The following is a 20,343-nucleotide window of genomic DNA, read 5'->3' as shown; positions in this document are numbered from 1 at the left end:
ATAGTCATTAAAAAGCATCTTTAAAAACAAAATCAGAAAATAGTAGGTCAGATAATCTCATGAAAAAAACTGGATTGCTATTAAAGAACAGGATTTCAAAAATTTTCACAGAGTAGACTGCGTCTTGCCAACATACATAGACTTTATAAAGAAATCCAGACTATATAAAGAAATCCAGGTTTTGGCTTATTGTTCATTGGTGCCATGAGGCCAGAGAGCTGGACCGGAAAATTGGATGAGATTTCCCCTTGGCCAGGGCCATTCTGGCTGATACAAGCTACAAGTGCAGTAGCTCCCCCACAAGGTATAGGGAGAAGCATCCCTCTGCTAGGTGGGGGTTTTGTTGGGGTTTTTGTGTGTGTGTATGTTTGTGGGGTTTTTTTTGTTTGTTTTCTACAGATATGCTCAGTGGGGGTATAGTCAACAGTCTTACCTGAGTACATGGGAACCTCACAATAAACAGTATATAATGGTTTTTTTACCTTTTGCATAGCAGAAGCCATTCTGTTAAAACAGCTCAAGCATCATGGAGCGTATCCAGAACTTTCACCTCAAGAGCTTCTGTTGCACGCTTGAATAACTACACAAAAACCTGTAAGAGTGCTAGTGGGGAGCAAACAGAATGCAAACAAAGGGGATTAATCTGTTTTTGTCCTTCAGATGTGTCCGCATTCAAAAGCGTGTATGAATTGAAAGTAGAGTGAAAGGCAAGTGCCAAAGCTACTAGCAACAATGGATCGTTCAACATATTTTGTTTAGTTTAGTTTCTAAAGCATGGGTTATGAGTTGGTGCAGAAATGAATTGTATTAAAATCAGGAGTCATCCTGGGTAAGAAAGGGTGAGTCAAAATAGAGTACTATTCCAATCCATATCAATATTTGATCCTAAGATGTTATCATCAAAAGCAGCTACACAGAATATTCTGTACAACTGTCATAAAAAAGTCCTTCTAGAAACAATTTCTCTTTCCTGAGATTTCCTTAGTGTTGAAATATCTTCTGAATTTCACTTAAATTTGGTAAGTTTATATACTAAAACTGTATGTCTTTTCCTAAGCAGTTTAGAGAACTGGATTTTTATGTTGCTGTTGGCAGGTGCTATTTTCCTCTTGTAATTGTGAAAGAGCATATTTGTCTGCCTGATTATCCACCTCTTGAGAATTTCCATCTTGTCAAGTTAGAAATGGTACATTTATTAACCTATCTGAAACTTGAAAGTGCACACTTCAAATTCATTCCTTTTTACAGCATTTTGCAAAGTAGGTACTGAAATATATGGCATAAACCAAAGTGCTTTTGCATCACCTACTTTCAGCAGAATTTTGCACATATCACTAATCACTAACAGTGATTAGATCACTAATCACTAATATACCAGAGCTATGCAGAGGGACATACAGTTTTTCTTCTTGATATCCAATAGTTACAGAGGAACATAGAACTAACTTCAACATAATACAGATCCAGTCATACACGTCATGTTCCTGAATCTTCCGTGGAAAACATGGATGTTTGTTTAAGAAATGCAGCCTTAAAGGACATTTTTTTCTCTCTTTTTCCTCAATAAAAATGAAGTGAAGTGAAGCAAAGTAAAGTGAAGTGAAAGATAATAAATGCATCTAATCCCTCACCAAACTCTGTGGAGACTCTCTGAAACCCATGGCATGTAGTCATATGTGAAGTAAACAAACTTCTCAGATTTCTTTGACTGACTGGCGTGACAATTTTTAGTGTGGAATTCCTCAGACTATCAGATGCAGGAATTCACCAAACCTCAACCAACACTTAGAAGAAAGCTGTCAGATTAAATATTCAGTGATACAAAATGAATATATTTACTTGTTTGATGTGCAAGAAATGTTGATCTGTAGTGTTGCATCTGCTAGAACCTGATTATCATTTCACTTTAACCCGTATAAATCAAAAACCAGCTCACTGAAGTTGAGTAAATATTGCCAGTATAAAACTGAGATAAGTGGGGGGGGAAAAAAAATCAGGTTCTAAACTTTCAAATATGAAGACAAAAGCTTCATCTGATGTCAGTCATCATCATAGCTTTATGGAAATCTTCCTGAGGTTGGTCTTCCTCTTCATGTGTAATTCCTCTGTTGTTCCCTGATAATTACTTTTTATAAAGCTAGCATGTAAAGTCATGATGCTCAGGCAACCCTCTGGAAACCAAGTATTTATTTTATTTCATTCTCAATATGAATGCCTCCAGCTATGCAGAAGGAAAGAGAATTTGCATAAATATATTTGTCATTTATGTGCCATTAAGACCACTTTGTAGAAGCATGATCATCTCAGCTCTTTATTTGTATAAATTGCACTATAGCATTATGTTTGATGACACTTTCTCTTAATACCAGTTCCTTACAAAAATCTTAGGGATTCACCCTGACTAAATATAGATCTTTATATCTGGGTGATTTGTTCTAACGTCCCTTTATAGTCAAGGGAGAGGAACAAGCACTTCTAGAGAGCAGTTAATCTCTACGAAAAGTAGTCTTCTAAAGTCAGACAGATGACTCATGCCTTAGAAGTGCTTGTTTCTCTCACTGGACTTTTAGGGAGCTTCAGGTGACTAGCTTCAGGTGACTAGCTTCAGGTGACTAGCTCACAATCAATTAATTTTCTGATCCTCCTATCTCAACATCATCCTGCTATAAATGCCAAATTTCCCTTTTCAAAAAATACCCTTCTTGCACATCTGAGATGACTTGCCTTATATATTATGGCAAACGTGTAAAAATGCATATCATAAATCATTATCAATTTAATGTCCTTTTGCAAACCATGCACAACATTTTACATCAAGACATTTTCAAACAACTTCATTATATGATACCAATTTTAAAGCTGTGATCCCCTGGAGTGTTCTGCTTGCAACTCTGAGCATATTTCACTCCAAGGTAGTAAGCAATATATTCAGAATTTAGAAATATTTTCCTCCAACGAGAAAGCCTTGCCTGTGAAATACGCAGAATAATGCAAAATCAGAGAGAAGGTAAACAGAATCCAAGAGGAAAACAGCGTTTTGGTATAGCTCTATTTATTGCTAGTTATTTCCCTCCTGGCACCATACATAACAATCTGCTCTTGTTGCTTCCAAAATGGCAAGATGAATGGTCCCATAATCATCACTATTAAAAGGGTAACAACAGACTGAAAAAAAAAAAAAGAACAGTTTTGGGAGAAAACTGGGATCAGTGATTATAACTAGATAAAATAATAACCATGTGATATTCATTCATGTGATTATTATTCATTCATTCATTCATTCGTATGGCAGTCATTAAATATTAAAATATCATCTATCAAGGTATGATTAAATACATTCCAATTACAACTTAGGAGCATGTTAAATAGCAGATTCTAAGGCTAGATATTTTAAAATCAACAGTAGCAAGTTTCATTGAAAAGTTCAAAAAGAATTTTCTGAACCATTGGTGATGATTTTCATTAAGTTATAACAATTAATGAAGCTCCAGAGAACTGGAAAAAAGATAACTTTATTCCAGCATTTTATAAAAAACAAATACAAGACTTGGAGATCTTAGTGTCACATCAGCTGAACATGAGTCCTGCTGCAGTCCTGGGTCTGTTCTTAAATGTGTAAATAGGAAGATGGAAAAGGAAAAGAAAAAAACAACTGGATTTGTTGATTCAGAAAGCAGATTCTGTGTGGCAAAATAGTAAGTATCAGGATTATTAAGAAAAGATTAACACTGAGTGGTGATATTAAGAAGATTATGAAATAAGAATGAGAAGTACAATTATCAATTCAGACTAGCGAAAAGATGAAGCACATTCATGCGTGAAATTCATCTCACCCTGGCTTTGGGACATGTTTTTCTAGATTCTTCAGCATATTACATTTTCAAATAAAATTTAAATGATTTTTTAAAAGAAACACTGGTTAAATTGGGAATGAGTTTCTCATGAGTCCACACAATTTCATTGGGGGCAAAAAGGAGAGCACACCTTACATATGGATCTGAGAGAATTTGCTGTTTCTCTGATTAATGTTTTAACAGCCTTTCAAAGTGCAACAGTTCTTTTTAGTGTAATTGCGGTGACACTAATGCTTATAGCCCAAATTATCTATGATTACTAATTCCTATTAATATTCCAGCTAAAACTGTCATACACCAGCTTCCTAGTGTCTGTGCTTTTCTCCGGTGCTGTGCTCACGCCTCCTGGGCATTGCTCAGCTGAATCATCAGCCCTGAGCTCGCCACCGGGAGGAGCATGGTGCTGCTGGTGGAGGTTTCTTCCACGATGGTCTTGGGCCCTCTCAGGGTTAATTTTATTTGTTTCGATCCTGTATTTGCTAATGGGGTACACTCTTACCTACCCTCAGGGTCCTTGGGCTTAATTACACCATGATTACTTCATTTTTTTTAGTCTTCTGTGTAATATTTTAAAGAGTGAGAGTTACGCAATTGCACAAAGCTAAAAAATAAACCAAAAAACCCACAACTGAAAAAAAATTATTATATAACTAAACCAAACTCAAAATCACAGGATATGCAAGATACTCCTGACATCTGAGTATCTGAGTCATTTGCCATTGAACACAGAACAACTTAGGCAATGGTCAGCTGATTCTAATTCAAGTTTCTTAAATTTTTTTTTTCAAATAGAGCTAAAATAAATTCAGGACCAAACAAGACCTGACAAATTCTGAAGTCTATTATGAGTAGTTATGGCTGTAAAGCCTGAGGTGTATCACTAACACTTGGCAACACAAAGTTGGTTGGGCTACAGGTTTAATCTGTTCTACCTGTTTTCTTACTGACTTCAATGGTGAATCTATAATTATGAAATGGATTAATCTGAAGTATGTGTTAATGAGGAGCAGTTTTAGCGAGTCTCAAATATCTTCTGCTGGCACTTATCCTTTTGATGTCTCTTCCATATAACCTTCACAGGCAATGCCCTAATGAGTTCATTCCTTATAATTCATTTATATGGCTTGAAGACTTTATTCTTCCAGCTCATTTTTCTGATATGACAAATGATTAGGGTATTTTGCAGTATACCTGCCACTGTGTACTACATTGTACTTAGTGATAATTACACTGAATTTGCCAACTATATGTATTTCCCTATTTGATGTATTTTAAATAAAGATATTACGTATGTAATACTGGGTGGAGTAATTTCTTTCCCATAATTATTCTTTTCCATAATTTTTGAATGCTTTTCATTTGCTAGGCTGTAAACTGTACCTGAGACATTCCCCTTGACTCCAATAGGACAATGTATGCAAGATACACTTGATTGGACTATAAATCTTTAGTGGAGAGAGTTTGATGCTTCTGGATTATTTGCGCTGCCCATAAACAGGAGGAAGACATACGAGATCACTGAACATGAACGGCAACTGGCAACAGGCTAATACTTTCCCACAGGATTTTTTAAGTCATAATAAATTTGTAATATTATTAGGATTTTCAGCTTTTGCTTGGATTTAGTTATCTGGATTCCTGTATATTATGGGCTGATACTTAGGTTAATCCAGACTCATCAGTTTTGGATCCCCTCTGGACTGTGAAAGGCATTCTTGCTAAATACTATGTCCATAGTTCAAGGATGGATTTTAACCTGTCTGGTTATAATTTATTGAGTTCTATATCTTACCCTGACTAAGTGTGAATTAATTTGTAATATGTAATGTAGGCTGGTGATTAATACTGAATTAAAAGACTTCACAACTCGTTGGCCTATTACTAATACTGGATTTTTAATTTATTAAACTATCTTTGTGTTAAGTACTATAGATGTTTCAAAAGTTAATACTGAGAATTTAGACCATGCATTTTCTCATTTAGCAGCTTGTATAGAACATTTATCTGTGTGAAGAAAGGGTAAACTTAAGAAAATGCAGTTGCTTTTATAACAATGTGATTCCATAGAAATTGGTTTTAAATTAATTTTCTAAGGTACCTGTAGTAGAAAGACACTTCGCCAAAACTATTAAGGATTAGAATTGCAGGGCTGGTTTAAAATCCAATCCAAATTTGATTTCATTCAGTGCAATATTTCCATTAAATTTTATTAATGTCCAGGAATATAAAACAAGATTTCTTTTTTGTTCTCTTTGTGAGTTGTTCTAGTAAACAAGGCATGTGTATACTTTTGTGTCCTTTTTTAAAGCCATTAATCCACTGGACTGATTACTACATTCTGGTATCTTTATAATTTAGAACTACCTGTGGCTCTCAGGAACAGAAAGGTTAAAGGAAGTGAATGAAAGATTGCAAATCTTTTAAAGCAATGACCTGATAGTTATTGTACATCACTTTGTGATCACTTTGTTAAATACACTATTATCAACAAAAAATGGATATATGTACTGATAGGAAGAATCAGCTGAATAAATGAAAGACATAAAACAAAAAAGTGCTCATCTACATTTTTTTCTAGCCTTGTATTTTGTTCCTTCTTAACAAGGGAGAGAGATACTACTGTTTTTTCAAAAAATTAATGGGTTAATATATTGACAGCCCTGATTTTTGACTTAGTGTACAAATCATAATTCTAAGTTTAGCCAAAGGAAAATAAACTTGACATGTCCACCCATGGTAAACGCTAGACATTATTCACAGCAGTGCTGCAGAAGGAATCTGTAGGATACTGTATAGTGGTTACTACAAAGGTCTCATAAAGGATGGAGATAACAGGCACTGAGCCTGCAGATTAAAAACTCATTTAATAACAATAAAAAGAGCTTGTCTGGCTCATCTTAGTTACATTTAAAATGTCTTTTATATGTATTGGATTTATACTGATTGAAAACTCACTGCTTCTTTTATGTGGCTGAATAATTAAGACTGATGATGTTAGTCTGGGCCTGTAGACTTAAAAGAGAGAGAAACACATTGTTAAATCTATGATAACGTTTGCAGTATTGAACCAGCATAACTTGATTTGTCATTGAAGTCTCTGAAAGTGTTGTAAATGACATAGATTGTCATCATAAGGTGTTCACAGGAGCTGTTCAATATTGAAAGTAAACATAGGTCTGCTTTGCTTCTGTCATTCTTCAAGCTGTCTGAGAGCAAAACAAATCTCTGGAATAGCTTTGGCGGTAGAATAAACCTGATTAACAAATTTTGTAAGAAATCCTGAAATGACAATTAAACAGCATGATGCAGAATCGTAAACACAAGTGGCCAGTATTATCACATGCTGTTTAGAAAAGCACAAATAGTCAATAAGTCATGCAATTGATTATTGTACTCATTCATCTGTGGGTTGCTGGGGCACTAGCAATGTAATTCAATCTTGAAGGTTTGTTATTGTTTAGCCCACATTGTAAAATCTATTGATTATCCATGTGCAGCATGATTTATTTGTTCATGTAATATTTGTGCTCTTGGTAATAGGAAACTGCAGCCATAGATTGTAACAGACATTTTAGATCCCATACTTTATGGTTTTCATCTAGGAAAAAGTAATAATAAAAAATTGAGAAGGGTCATAAAAACCTTATTCATGTCATTCTAAAGAGATTATTATAACATCATTATTTTACTAACATCACCTACTTTAACAAATTTCGTCTGAAGCATTGGCAAAATTTGTGTAGAAGACTGAATCTACAGTTACAAAAATAGCCCTTTTCCTAGGAGGCTTTAATATTCTTCACGCTTTATTATTTTAAAACTATCTAAACCAAGAATCAATTTGACTTAAATTTTTGTCTTTGTTATTCTGGCTGCTCCAAGCTTTTATATGAAGGGTTCTTGAGTCAGTGATAACTGGGTATCTAGAATTTAGTTCAGTTGTCTAGGCACAGCCATCTAGGGCCATTTTAAATGCAGAGCATCCGCACAAAGCCTGCAGATGTGACACAGGACCTGCGGGATACCAACGGCCTTCTGAACAGGCAGATTAATGGCATCTACCATTGAAAATGGTTCTAAACACTCTTAGGCAACTAAATAAAGCCTCCATAGTAGGATTGTACTTTCTTTGCATTCCTTGCTCCCTCCAATAAAAATGAGACATAATGTACAGGAGGATATTTAGGGCTGTAATTTGGCTGTCCATGTATATGTGCCTCCATGTGAGCTAAGTGTCCAAACTGCCTTTATAGCTGCTGGAGATCTCATCCTCAGTTCAGTCTCCGTAAAGTGGGCATCTTGATCAATTTAACGTGGCCTATCTGATATGTTGTGTCTCATCTGCTGCTCCAGAAGGACGTGGGTCTCCCATACACGTGTGCGCACCCACAGACATGGGGTGCAGTGCAGGTGTCTGAGGTACAATCTGGCATGAGGTGCTGAGGTTGAGAAAAGTCACAGAGCCGGTGGTGATGCAGGCAGCTGTGGTCTACAGAGTTACTCAGCTGGCACTTCTGCGTGTCAGCTTGTGGGATAAACTGAAGAGGCTTTTCTGTATTGAACAGGTCTCCGTCGGTGGGAGCCTAGCTCCGTGCAGGGTCCTGACTTTAGGAGTCTGACTTTTGAAAGAAATCAAACCCTTTGCTGAATCGTTGTGATATTTGGCACGTATGAATGATTATAGTGAAATTCACTTTAGGAGAGATGCACATATGTATGTGCCATAGTAATGGAAAAAAAAAGACAAATGGGATGCACTTTCCTACTCTTTACTGTGGACAGTCAACACTTTTTTTCTCACTTATGTGAATGTTAGAGGAATGGAAAAGAGAGAGAGAGCAAAATCAGTCTTAAGGGTGGTGTGAAATATGAAAGTGTTAATAGATAATAGGTAGCAGAGGAATAGAGGTTAATCACTGATTTATAAGCATGTATCTCATTTTTATTGGAGAAAACAAAGCATGCATAGAAAGTACAAGCAGATTAGTTTAATATGTCTTCTTTGTGATCTTTTCACAACGCGTGCGATTTCAAACCCACTGAAGTCCGTGAGAATCATTTCACTGACCTGAACAAGGTTTTTATCAGAATATAAGACATTTATTCTTATGCATAGATATATATTAAAGATGTGAAGCCAGTCTTGGTTATTATATTAAAATTATTCTGAGTTTTCTACTATTCCTTTCAGTCAGTGACTTAACATCAGACTTCAGTTTGCTTCAGTAATTGCCTGACATAATTTGACTCTATTTGATTCTGCCTATTTTTAACATCATTATTTGGACAGTATTAATTGTACTTCATGCTTTTCCTCACTTTATTTCTATAGAGTCCCATTAAAAAAAAAAGTGAAAAAATAAATACATGAAAACTTGTAAATCTTGAATGAATAAAATAAAGTTACTGAATCACAGCCATCCAGTGGATAAAATGGGTTAATACTTGTAATATGTGTTTCTATGTATTTTGATTCTGAAGCCTAAGGTAAGTTTCCTTTTGATGTATGTATTGCTCCTTTGCCTTCCATGAAGTGATCTTCTCAGGCAGATCTAGGAAATTCCTCAATGCAAACACTCTTTTTCTGTTTTGAAAACCAATATTTTTCCTTACCTGCAAATCACAGATCAAGTCAGGAGAGAATACTTCTCCAGTATACTTTAACTGTTTTATTAAAAACTACTCAGTGTACTTAAGAATTGGCACCTAACACATGAAACGAAACCTGTTTATCCATTCAGGCTTTACCGGTTATGCAGATCTTGAGGCTTAGAGAGGGTGCCCGAGGAGAGCAATTCTGCACGTTCCAGCACTTTGCTTGACCATAGCAGTTGCCAGACCAAACAGCATTGTTTGAAAGCACGTTCTCATGTGTGTTTGGTACATCTCCTTCCTTTGGAAGACAAGAGGACAAAACTGTTTGATCTTTTAAAAGTTAAAGTTTTAATGGAATGGTAGGGTTGTTTAAATTGTTTAGTGTTACTTTTGCCCATCCATTTAGGATGGTAAGAGCAATGACTTGAAGTGGAGTGACTGAGAACGGTTAACTTTCTATTGCAACTTGCAGAATGAGTCGTGAGATGAGGGTGCTAATGTATGTAAATCCGTAGACAGATACAGTAGGGCTTTGTTTTATTTTGTAACTTAATAACTCAGCTTGCAGTCGATTACCTTTTGTATTTTTTTTAGACTGTATTTAATGTATCCTGCCAAGAAAACATATGGATTATTAATTGTGTTGTAGCATTACTTGTAAGGTGTTTGCCTATATACAAAAGACAGTTGTCACAGAGTTTGTGAGAAGTCTGTCTCTTCATAAATTCTAATGCAAAAATGCATTTGGGATAAATGTAAGATACCCTGATGTAATTGTTTTAAGTTCTTACACTAATTTCTTATTTTTTAAAACTTAAAAATCATGAGCTTTTTTTTTTATTGCAGAAACCTTTGAAATGCTTATCAGATTGGCTGAGAATTACACGAGCACACTTTTCTGCAATGCATATAGAAACATGGCTGCTGAGGCTACTACATGTGTTCAGGAGTTTTTCACAGATGTTGGACTCTTCATATTTGGCACAGACATCAGCACAGAGGAATTTGTCAACAGATTTTTTGACACCCTCTTCCCAGTAGTCTACAACCACGTGATTAACCCTGGTCTGACTGACATTTCACTGGAATATGCGGAGTGCCTCCGAATGGCGAGAAGAGCCATCAGGCCCTTTGGTAACGTTCCCAAAAAGGCCATAGGACAAATGGGAAGATCACTGTTACCCAGCCGGACTTTCCTGCAGGCTCTGAATTTGGGGATTGAAGTGATCAATACAACAGATCATCTGCATTTCTCTAAAGACTGCAGCAGAGCTTTACTGAGAATGCAGTACTGTCCCCATTGCCAAGGGCTGACTTTAAGTAAGCCCTGCATGGGCTACTGCCTCAACGTCATCCGAGGCTGCTTAGCTAACGTGGCAGAAGTTGACCTTCATTGGCGGGGCTATATTCAGTCCCTGGAGGAGCTCTCAAGTGCCATGAGTGGAACATACGACATTGAGCACGTGCTTCTAAACTTTCATTCACTTGTTAATGACGCTCTTGTGCAGGCTCGTATCAATGGGCCAGAATTATCGGAGCAGGTAAGAAGCTGTTCTTATCTACCCTTGGTGCAAACATGACACTAAGAAAAGTAACACAGGTATTACTTACTTGGCCGTTTTTATGGCGATGAACACATTTGTATCCAAGTTCAGCTTTATTCGACAATGCGTTTTTCCAGCACTGCCAGTTTTTATTTTAATCATGCACATGACCTGCTAATTTCCCATATTCTATTCACAAGTTTAACATCAAGTGGAGATTCAACATTTTTACAGTAAAAGCTTTTCAAAATGAAAATAATTCTTGTGTAGAATTTATCTTTTCCCATTTCCCATGAAACCACAGTTTTTTTGAAAATTTTGCTGAGTGAAAATTTTTTTTGCACAAACCAATGGAAACTTCTATTCCTTCACTCTTTTTATTTAGAAGTTGACATTTTCAGTAGATGCACTGAATAGCTTTAGGTTTGACTTTACAACTGCATCTGTTAAGTTCTACTGAACAAGGGTGAACAATGGAATGTGTCATTAACTTTGGAAGCTTAAAATATTAATGAGAGGAAAGTAAATTATCTGGTGAAAAACTAATTCCACAAATATTCTATAAAAACAGAATTGAATAATAATCTGACGTTAGTGTAAATGAGAGTGTTAAATCTCAGCAATAATATTTGTTTGCAGATTGAAAACTTGTTATACGACATACTGGGAATGATTGTTAGCACAAAAAAATATTTTTCATGAACATAAGTAAATTGTTTAATCACTTCATTGACTACACATTCACTACATGTTTCTACATGTAGTGTAGGGATCATGGCATCATCATTCACTACATGTTTCACTACATGTTTCTACATGTACATAAAGATAAATTTAAACAATCCTTCCTTTAGATACCAGTGGCCTTAGAGAACCTATGGCTTTGCTATATTACTTGCATAAGGTTTTTGTAGGTTTCAGAGAAAGTATCACAGTTCATTTGTAACATGAACTAAATCCTCCGTTACATATACTTAAGAGAAAAAGCAAGTTATGTGAGAGCTACGTTAGCTGTGAATCCATGAAGTGAAGAATTTTAAGATACCGTTAAGGAAAATACACATTATTTAGCTACACATTAGAAAGAAAGTTAGTATATCTGCAAATTTATGAAGGTGATGTAAGTAGCAAAATTTTAATTCTTCCTATGTTATATGTAATCCACGATACATTTTGTAATTATATTTTTCTGTGTATTCTTACATGCAGACTTCACTGACAGTGACATATTCTGTGTTTAAAGCTGGGTCGAATATCTTGATCTGGGGAGATGCCTTTAGTTTTACAGGGTAACAGATCTGTTTGTGCCTGGGTGTCCCTGTGGTGTGGCATCAGCTGAGGTGCAGTAATACTTCTAGGACTACCACAACCTGCCTCTTTACGTGACTAGCTGAAGTTGAAGCAGCGTCTTCTGCTAAGCAGCTGATATGACCTCTCCCAATAAACAACTTGACCTAATATAACAAATAGAGGATTCTTCGTTTCTTACTAAGACCCACAGTCTATTAAAATCCTGCTTGTAGTCAGTGAGTAACAGGAAATTGCCTATTTCTATGAATTTCCCATTTTATCTGCTTTATACTAGCCAGCGACGTTAGCCAGAATCTCCTGCTGCTGAACTTCCTTGAGAAAAACTGTGATTTTTTTTGAAAAGGTTTTTCACTAACAGTTTGGCTCAAAAGTGGCTCACTGGTATCTGTCTAATTCCTAATATGTTTCAGAGCTACAGGCGCCTTTTAGGGATAGTCCCTGTTCCTCCTCAGATTTTTGGGGGATCTTTTTTGCCTACAATTTTCAGGAACACTCTAGAATAAGAAAGTAAAGGCTCAAGCGAAGGCCTTCCATTTCCTGTTTCATCCTGGGTCATTTAGTTTGAAAAGTTTTAGACTTGAATTTTCTACACTGAACCAGCATTGGCCCAGACTTAAAACTTCTGAGCACACTCATGTTTTCAAAATGGAAGTTTTCATTCTCCAAAACGGTATATTTCAATCAACTTTAGTAAACAATTAAATGGATTAAGAGCCCTCCACCCAGTCTTTTGGCTTAATGAAAATTTCAGATTGATCCAGATTAAATGCTTTATTTTGATATTCCTGAAAGCTCTATGCCTTCCTTCTCCCCTTCCCTCATACGATGTAAGGAATACTAAAACTTCTTATGTAATATTTTGTGCCAGTGTGTTTGTTTGAAGATCAAGTGTTTACCTCTGTTGTGTTAAGATCTCCTCATATAGAATCACTTCCAGACTTTAAAAACTAAATATTTCATTTTTCACTCAATCTGCATCAGACCTATGCATTTAGACGTATCTTTCACTTAATCTCAATGTTATAATTGACCAGCCCTTTCTCTCTTTGATCTATAATTTGGTCAAATAAGACTGATGATGCCATGATCCCTTGAAACATGGTGATCTAGTCAGTCAGTTCTGATTTGCTGAGTATGGCTTGAGTATATTTCATATTTGCCCATACCTGAGGTATCAAGACCTAATTCTGACATGTAATAAATACAGTCTTTCAGCTTTAAGAGGCAGAGGACATGAATTCTGTTGAAATTGTCTCATTAATATTTATTTATTTTTTCTTCAGAGTGACTCATGAACTGTTTCAAATTTTGATAAGCAATTAATGCATCAGTGATTCTAACAGACACAGAAAAGATGATTATGAGCCAGCAAATAATGGCTCACTTAGGCACACAGCAGTCTCTGCAGTTTTAAATGTGAATTTCATCACAGTAAGTACTTTTATGAGTTTTAAAGAAGCAGACAAAGAAAAAAAAATCTTTAAATATTTGGAGGTATGATATATACATATGCAAATGTTAATATGAGAGTCAACAGGGTATCCTGCTTAGTGATACATGTATTTTTACAGCTCATTATCTAATCATGTGTATGTTTGTGTAAATAACTATATGTAAAGGATTTTTTTCTAACGTGACATGGATATCTCTATTTAAATCTAATGTATATTCATACTTTAAGCTCTGTGTGATGTGGAAAGACCACTAGTGCCTATATAACATGACTTCCTTTTACAAAACTCTTTTTTCCAGTAATTTACAGCCTGTTCCCTTTTCTGCTTGGGTCAGCAGAGCAGTGCCAATCTCCAGTGCTCTCTCCAGCTGGAATTTCTCTTTCCTTTTGTTCTTCCTGTTTCGAATTCACACCTTTAATTCCTGCCTCCCACAGCTCCACTGACTGACAAATACGTGCAGCACCTGTTCATCGTCTCTATACCTGGACATCATTCTATGCTATTCTGCAGAATCTAGTGGAGATGTGTGGGTTGTGCAATTATTCACATATTTACATACGTTCACATATATTATATATTGACGTATATTTAATGACAGTTCTGTTCTGTGTTCCTGAAGTCTATATATGTCCATTTATGTATCATTTATGCTCAGTGCATAGTGGACCCTATGCTTTTTAGCTGGTAGGAGTTGGAACAGAATTTTTTTAGAAGACTACTGTGTGTATGCTCATGCAAATATAGTGTAATAGAGGTTTAAGAGAGCTGCATCATACAGAACAAGAACAGTATTCTTTATTAAGATAATCTGAAAAAGATGATATTATGTAGTTGTTAAGCTGGCAGTGTGCCCAGGTGGCCAAGAAGGCCAACAGCATCCTGGCCTGTATCAGAAATAGTGTGGCCAGCAGGAGCAGGGAGGTGATCGTGCCCCTGTACTTGGCACTGGTGAGGCCGCACCTCGAATACTGTGTTCAGTTTTGGGCCCCTCACTACAAGAAGGACATGGAGGTGCTGGAGCATGTCCAGAGCAGGGCAGTGAAGCTGGTGAAGGGCCTGGAGCACAGGTCTTATGAGGAACAGCTGAGGGAACTGGGGTTGTTTAGTCTGGAGAAGAGGAGGCTGATCCCAGCACCAGGATCCCACTGGCAGGCCAGAGCACGCTGCTTCCATGGGGGGGATGATGTAGACACTGCTGATTTTCAGAGAAGAGCCCCCACCAAGGACAGACCACAGTCTCCAGGGGCAGACACCACATGTGATCTGAAAGATGCAGTAGCTTAGATGTGTTGCATCTTCTTCTTCTTTAGCTATTCTTCTCATTTTTGAGATTATACGTGATACAAACTATTTGTTCACTGGGCTTTTAACCTGTCTCTCGACCTGTGGCTGTTTCCTTTAAGAGCAGACACCTTCTGGTTGTTTTCATGTCTTGTTTCCGTGGCAAAGTGTGTGACACTGTTCTCTTGTCATCCAGCATACCAGCTCTTGAGTAGCATTGTGCTTCTGCTGCCAGGGCTCTGCTGCAGGATCTGTTAGGACTGCAAGGGACAAATGTCCTTGTTGAGCCTGTCTCTGTTCACCCTTTCTTACTTATTCTGCCTGGGCTGTTTTCACCTTCTTCCTCTAGGCATAATGCTTCCTTTTCTTGCTGGAAACAAGTGTGCAGAATGCTGTAACCACTGAAGATGTCACTGACACTTTCCAGAGCATTTCCAGGGCACTGCCAGGCTGATGCAGGCCAGTGTCATTGTGTTTTCAGGATCCAAAAGCCTTCATTTTTATGGTGATGAGGGGGCAAGGTCATCGTTTCATTTTTCAATGGGTAAAGAGGGTGAAAAATCTCAGCTGGAGGGGATTGATCGTGTCTCCTATGCAAAGACTTTCTTCAAAAACGGGGAAAACATGAGAGGACTTGTGGATAGAGGATATTCTATGCTGCTGATAGTAGTCAAGATAAGTGTGCTGCCTGTCAATCTTTCTTGCTTCAGATGTTGATTTGGAAGGGACACACATCATGGGGGAATTATAACCACCCTGGTATCTGCTGGAAGGACAACACAGCAGTGAACAAGCAATTTAGGAGATTTCTGGAGTGCATTGGCATCAACTTCCTGGCATAGGTGCTAAGAAGGAAGGGTGCTCTGCTGGACTTGATACTTACAAACAAGGAAGAATGTGTCAGGGATGTGAAAGTCAGGAGCAGCCTTGAGACGGTAAGAGTTCAACATCCTAAGAGGAGAAAATAGTGCAAAAAGGAGGACCAAAACCCTGGATTTCAGGAGACCAGATTTCAACTTCTTCAGAGATCTGCCTGGAGAAACCCCATGGGGTATGGCCATGGAGAATAGTAGGATCCAGGAGAGCTGGTTGATATTCAAGGATCACCTCTTCCAAGCTCAAGAAAACTCTATCCTGACAAGTAGGAAATCAAGCAAAGGCATCAGGAGTCCTGCATGGTATAAACAAAGAGCTCTTGACTGGGCTTATAAAAAGGGAGTGTTTAAGAGGTGGAAGCAGGGGCAGATGACCCAAGAGGAGTACAGAGTTGGTGTCCAATATTGCAGGGATAGGGTTAGGAAAGCCAAGGCTGACCTGGAGTTGAATCTGGCACGTGATGGGAAAGGCAGCAAAGAACTCTACAAGTACATAAACAGCAAAAGTAAGACAAAGGAAAAGGTGTGCCTGCTGCTGAATGGGGCAGGGGAACTGGTGACACAGGACACAGAAAAGGCTGAGGTATTCAATGCCTTATTCACCTCAGTCTTTACTAGTAAGACTGGCATTCAGAAATCCAAGGACCTGTAGACCAGGGGGAAGGGCTGGATCAATAAAGACTTACCTTCAGTGGAGGAGAACAAGGTTAGGGCACTAACCTTAGAGCACTTAAACAAACTGGACATACGTGAGTTCATGGGACCTGACAAGTAGCACCCACAAGTGCTGAGGCAGCTAGCTGATGTCATTATGAGGCAGCTGTCAATTATCTTTGAATGGTCTTGGCAACTGGGAGAGGTTCCGGAAGACTGGAAAGCAAATGTCACCCCTATCTTCAAAAAGAGTAAGAAGGAGGATCCAGGAAACGAGAATCATAGAATCATAGAATCATTAAGGTTGGAAAAGACCTCTAAGATCATCGAGTCCAACCGTCAACCCAACACCACCATGCCCACTACACCATGTCCCTAAGCGCCTCATCTACACGTCTTTTAAATACTTCCAGGGATGGTGACTCAACCACGTCCCTGGGCAGCCTGTTCCAAGGCCTGACCACTCTTTCAGTAAAGAAATTTCTCCTAATGTCCAGTCTAAACCTCCCTTGGCGCAACTTGAGGCCATTTCCTCTCGTCCTATCGCCAGTTACTTGGGAGAAGAGACCAACACCCACCTCGCTACAACCTCCCTTCAGGTAGTGGTAGAGCGCGATGAGGTCTCCCCTCAGCCTCCTCTTCTCCAGACTAAAACTACAAGTCAGTCAGGCTCACCTCGATCCCTGGAAAGGTGATGGAGCAACTAATCCTGGAAAACATTCCAAACAGTTGGACAATAAGGTGATTGGGAGTAATCAGCATGGATTTACAAAGGGGAAACCATGCTTAACCCACTTGATATCCTTGATAGGACAGCCAACTTGATAGGATATGGGTAGAGCAATGGGTGATCTTTACATCGACTTTACTAAAGCCTTTGAGACTGTCTCCTACAACATCCTTAAATATAAGCTGACAAAGTGCACGGTGAGGAGGACTGAAAACTGGATGAGTGGCTGGGGCCAGAGGATTGTGATTAGTGACACAAAGTACGGGTGGAGACAAGTCACTAGTGCTGTACCTTAGGGGTTGATACTGGGCCAAATACTGTTTAATGTCTTCATTAATGGCCTGGGTGATGGGACAGAGTGCACCCTCAGCAAGTTTGCAGACAATACAAAACTGGGAGGAGTAGCTGATACACCAAATGGTTGTGCCAGTCAGAGGGACCTTGGCAGGCTGAAGAACTTGCCAGAGGGGAATCTCATGAAGTTGCACAAAGGAAAACGAAAAATCCTGCACCTGGGGAGGAATAACCCCCTGCACCAGTACGTGCTGGGGGCTGACTGACGGGAAAGCAGCTTTGCAAGAAAAGACTTGGGGGTCCTGGTGGACACCAAGTTGAACATGAGAAATGCACCTGCGAAGCAAAGAAGGCCAACAGCATCCTGGGCTGCATTAGGCAGAGTGTTACGAGCAGTTTGAGGGAGGTCATCCTTTCCTTCTGCTCAGCACTGTTGAGGCCACATCTGGAGAGCTATGTCCAGTTCTGGGCTCCCCAGTACGAGAAAGATAGGGACTGACTGAAGTGAGTCCAGCCACAAAGATGATTATGGGATTGGAGCATCTTTCATATAAGGAGAGGCTGAGAGAGCTGGGACTGTTCAGCCTGGAGAAGAAGAGGCTCAGGGGGAATCTCATCAATGTGTATAAACACCTGATATGAGCCAATGAGGAGGAAGGAGCCAAGCTCTTTTCAGTGGTGCCCACTGACAGGACAAGAGGAAATGGGCAGAAATTAAAAAACATGGAATTCCATGGAGCAGGTTGCCCAGAGAGGTTGTGAGTTTCATCCTTGGAAATATTCAAAACCCAGCTAGACATGAACCTGGACAACCAACTGTAGCTGACCCTGCTTGAATAGGGATGTTGGACTATATGACCTCAAGAAGTCCCTCCCAACCTAAACAATTCTGTGATTCTGTGAAATGACTTAGAAGGTGGGTTCATCAGGGGAATAGTCTTACCAAGGAGCCAGCCATCTTTGAATCAGTAGCTGTGGTGGGATAGGACCCACATATGGGCATCATGGACAACAAGGCAGGAATCTATCATGTTCATGGTGTTCTTCTTCTAGTGCAGGATGTGGGCACTGGCTTCATCTCATGGCTGATGAACATTGCCATGCAAGGTATTTACTACCACGGTATGCTGTTAAAACTGAGTCTGCACAGGACAGTACACATTGTCTATTTCACAGCTCTTTGGTCAAAGCAAAAGTGAATGAATTGCTCCTTATACAGTCCCAAAGCCTGATAAAAATTGAAGCCAACAGAGTGATAGCCCAGAGTTTCTCAAAGGAGGTGGTCGCAAAGCTATGTATCAACAATAGGTACTTTTGTTCTCAGGAGGAGTGGAGGTATTGATGCTAAACTGTGGAGGGAAGATGAGCCTTGATTTAGATATTGCACAGATACAACCTAGATTTGATGTTGTGGGAAAATTACATTGTTCCTATCACAAAACTATCTAACTGGACTCAGCCTTGTACTCCTTTAACTTTCAGCAAGTGTGTATTCCCATTACCAATTTGTAAAAGACAAACCCCAAGTGAGCAACATGCCATATAGTTATTTCATACTTTTTTTTTAAAAAGTAAAAAAATTAAATATATAATTTTCAGCAAAGCAGACTTTGGAATAAAATTGTGGAGTTCTGCCTGAAGCTTTTGGCGTATGTCTCTGCCATCATTACTTTGCTGAATTTAAATTACTTGATAAATTGATGAATTTAAATTACTTCAAAAGATCGATATAAACTGATTTGTGGAAACTGCTGAACAGTAATTGGATTTAAAGTCCTCATCTTATACATGTCTGTATTCTAGTATCATTGTGTTCTAAAGGAAGGTTTGATGTCTAACCTAACACACAGTTGAACACCATCACCTTCCATTTCTCTCCATTCATAGGTATGCATCTAGCTGTAGCTGTGAAAAAATGTGGTGCTTGTATAATAAAGTATGGCATATTTTTATACATCAGTCATTTTTTTGAACGTAGCATGGAGTAAGTGTACTGTAGTAGTGACCTCCATCTAATTCAGATTCCTCTAGTGTTATATTTCACTTCCCCTTTGTTTCAAAGTGGAAAAGCTCCTTGCTGCTGTCAAAAGATTTTCTTCTGAGGCTAAACTGGGCTTCATTCATCAGAAAAGAGAATGGACAACTTTGAAAACAAAGCGAAAATCAACAAAGCAAGTGTTTATGGCTTGTTTGTAACTAGTGAAAAGTTGTTTTCATTAAATAGTAGGGTTTCTTCCTACCTAAACATACCTAGTGGTTTGACAGCTCGTCCCATCTTTTCTGGTTTGATCCATCCTTGCTATATATTTCAGTAGCTTGCACTTAATGAGATCTGAACTATTACCCTTATTTCTGTAGTCTTGTCCTCTCTACCACACACTATATACTACCACTGTAAATGCCCATGCTGTTTTACAGATTTTGTAACTAAAATTGGTGTTTTCCAAATAATATCAAAATCTCTGCTACAATATTTAACATAAAAATAGTGGTAATCACATCCCAGAGCATCTCTTGTATGTTGGAATCCCTGTTGTAAGCTCTGTGCTGTAGAATTCTCAAAATCAGTGTCCTTTTCCAATTGGTCTACCTGCTTTTGATGTGTAGAAAAAGGGCTTCAAATCATGCATAGAATATTAGCAGAGACAATAATACATCTATAGTTATGCACACATTTTGGAAAAAGGTATGTTAGTGTATGATCTGCTCCCTTCATTTATCAAGGCATTACTTCTCAAGTGCAAATTGGAA

General features: G+C 38.2%; 1 protein-coding gene across 2 annotated transcripts in view; it reads left to right on the top strand.

Annotated features, from left to right (window-relative positions):
• Positions 1–20,343, top strand: part of GPC5 (glypican 5) — a 769,104-nt gene that overhangs the window by 113,109 nt on the left and 635,652 nt on the right. For both annotated transcript variants that reach the window (XM_075138505.1, XM_075138510.1), the window contains exon 3: positions 10,296–10,990. In XM_075138505.1, coding sequence (XP_074994606.1) covers positions 10,296–10,990 — 695 coding nt within the window. The remainder of the gene's footprint in view (positions 1–10,295; positions 10,991–20,343) is intronic.

Source organism: Calonectris borealis, chromosome 1, assembly GCF_964195595.1.
Source record: "Calonectris borealis chromosome 1, bCalBor7.hap1.2, whole genome shotgun sequence".
Taxonomy (NCBI): Eukaryota; Metazoa; Chordata; class Aves; order Procellariiformes; family Procellariidae; genus Calonectris; species Calonectris borealis.
The sequence above is the reverse complement of the archived record's forward strand: the minus strand, read 5'-3'. Positions and strand labels throughout refer to the sequence as shown.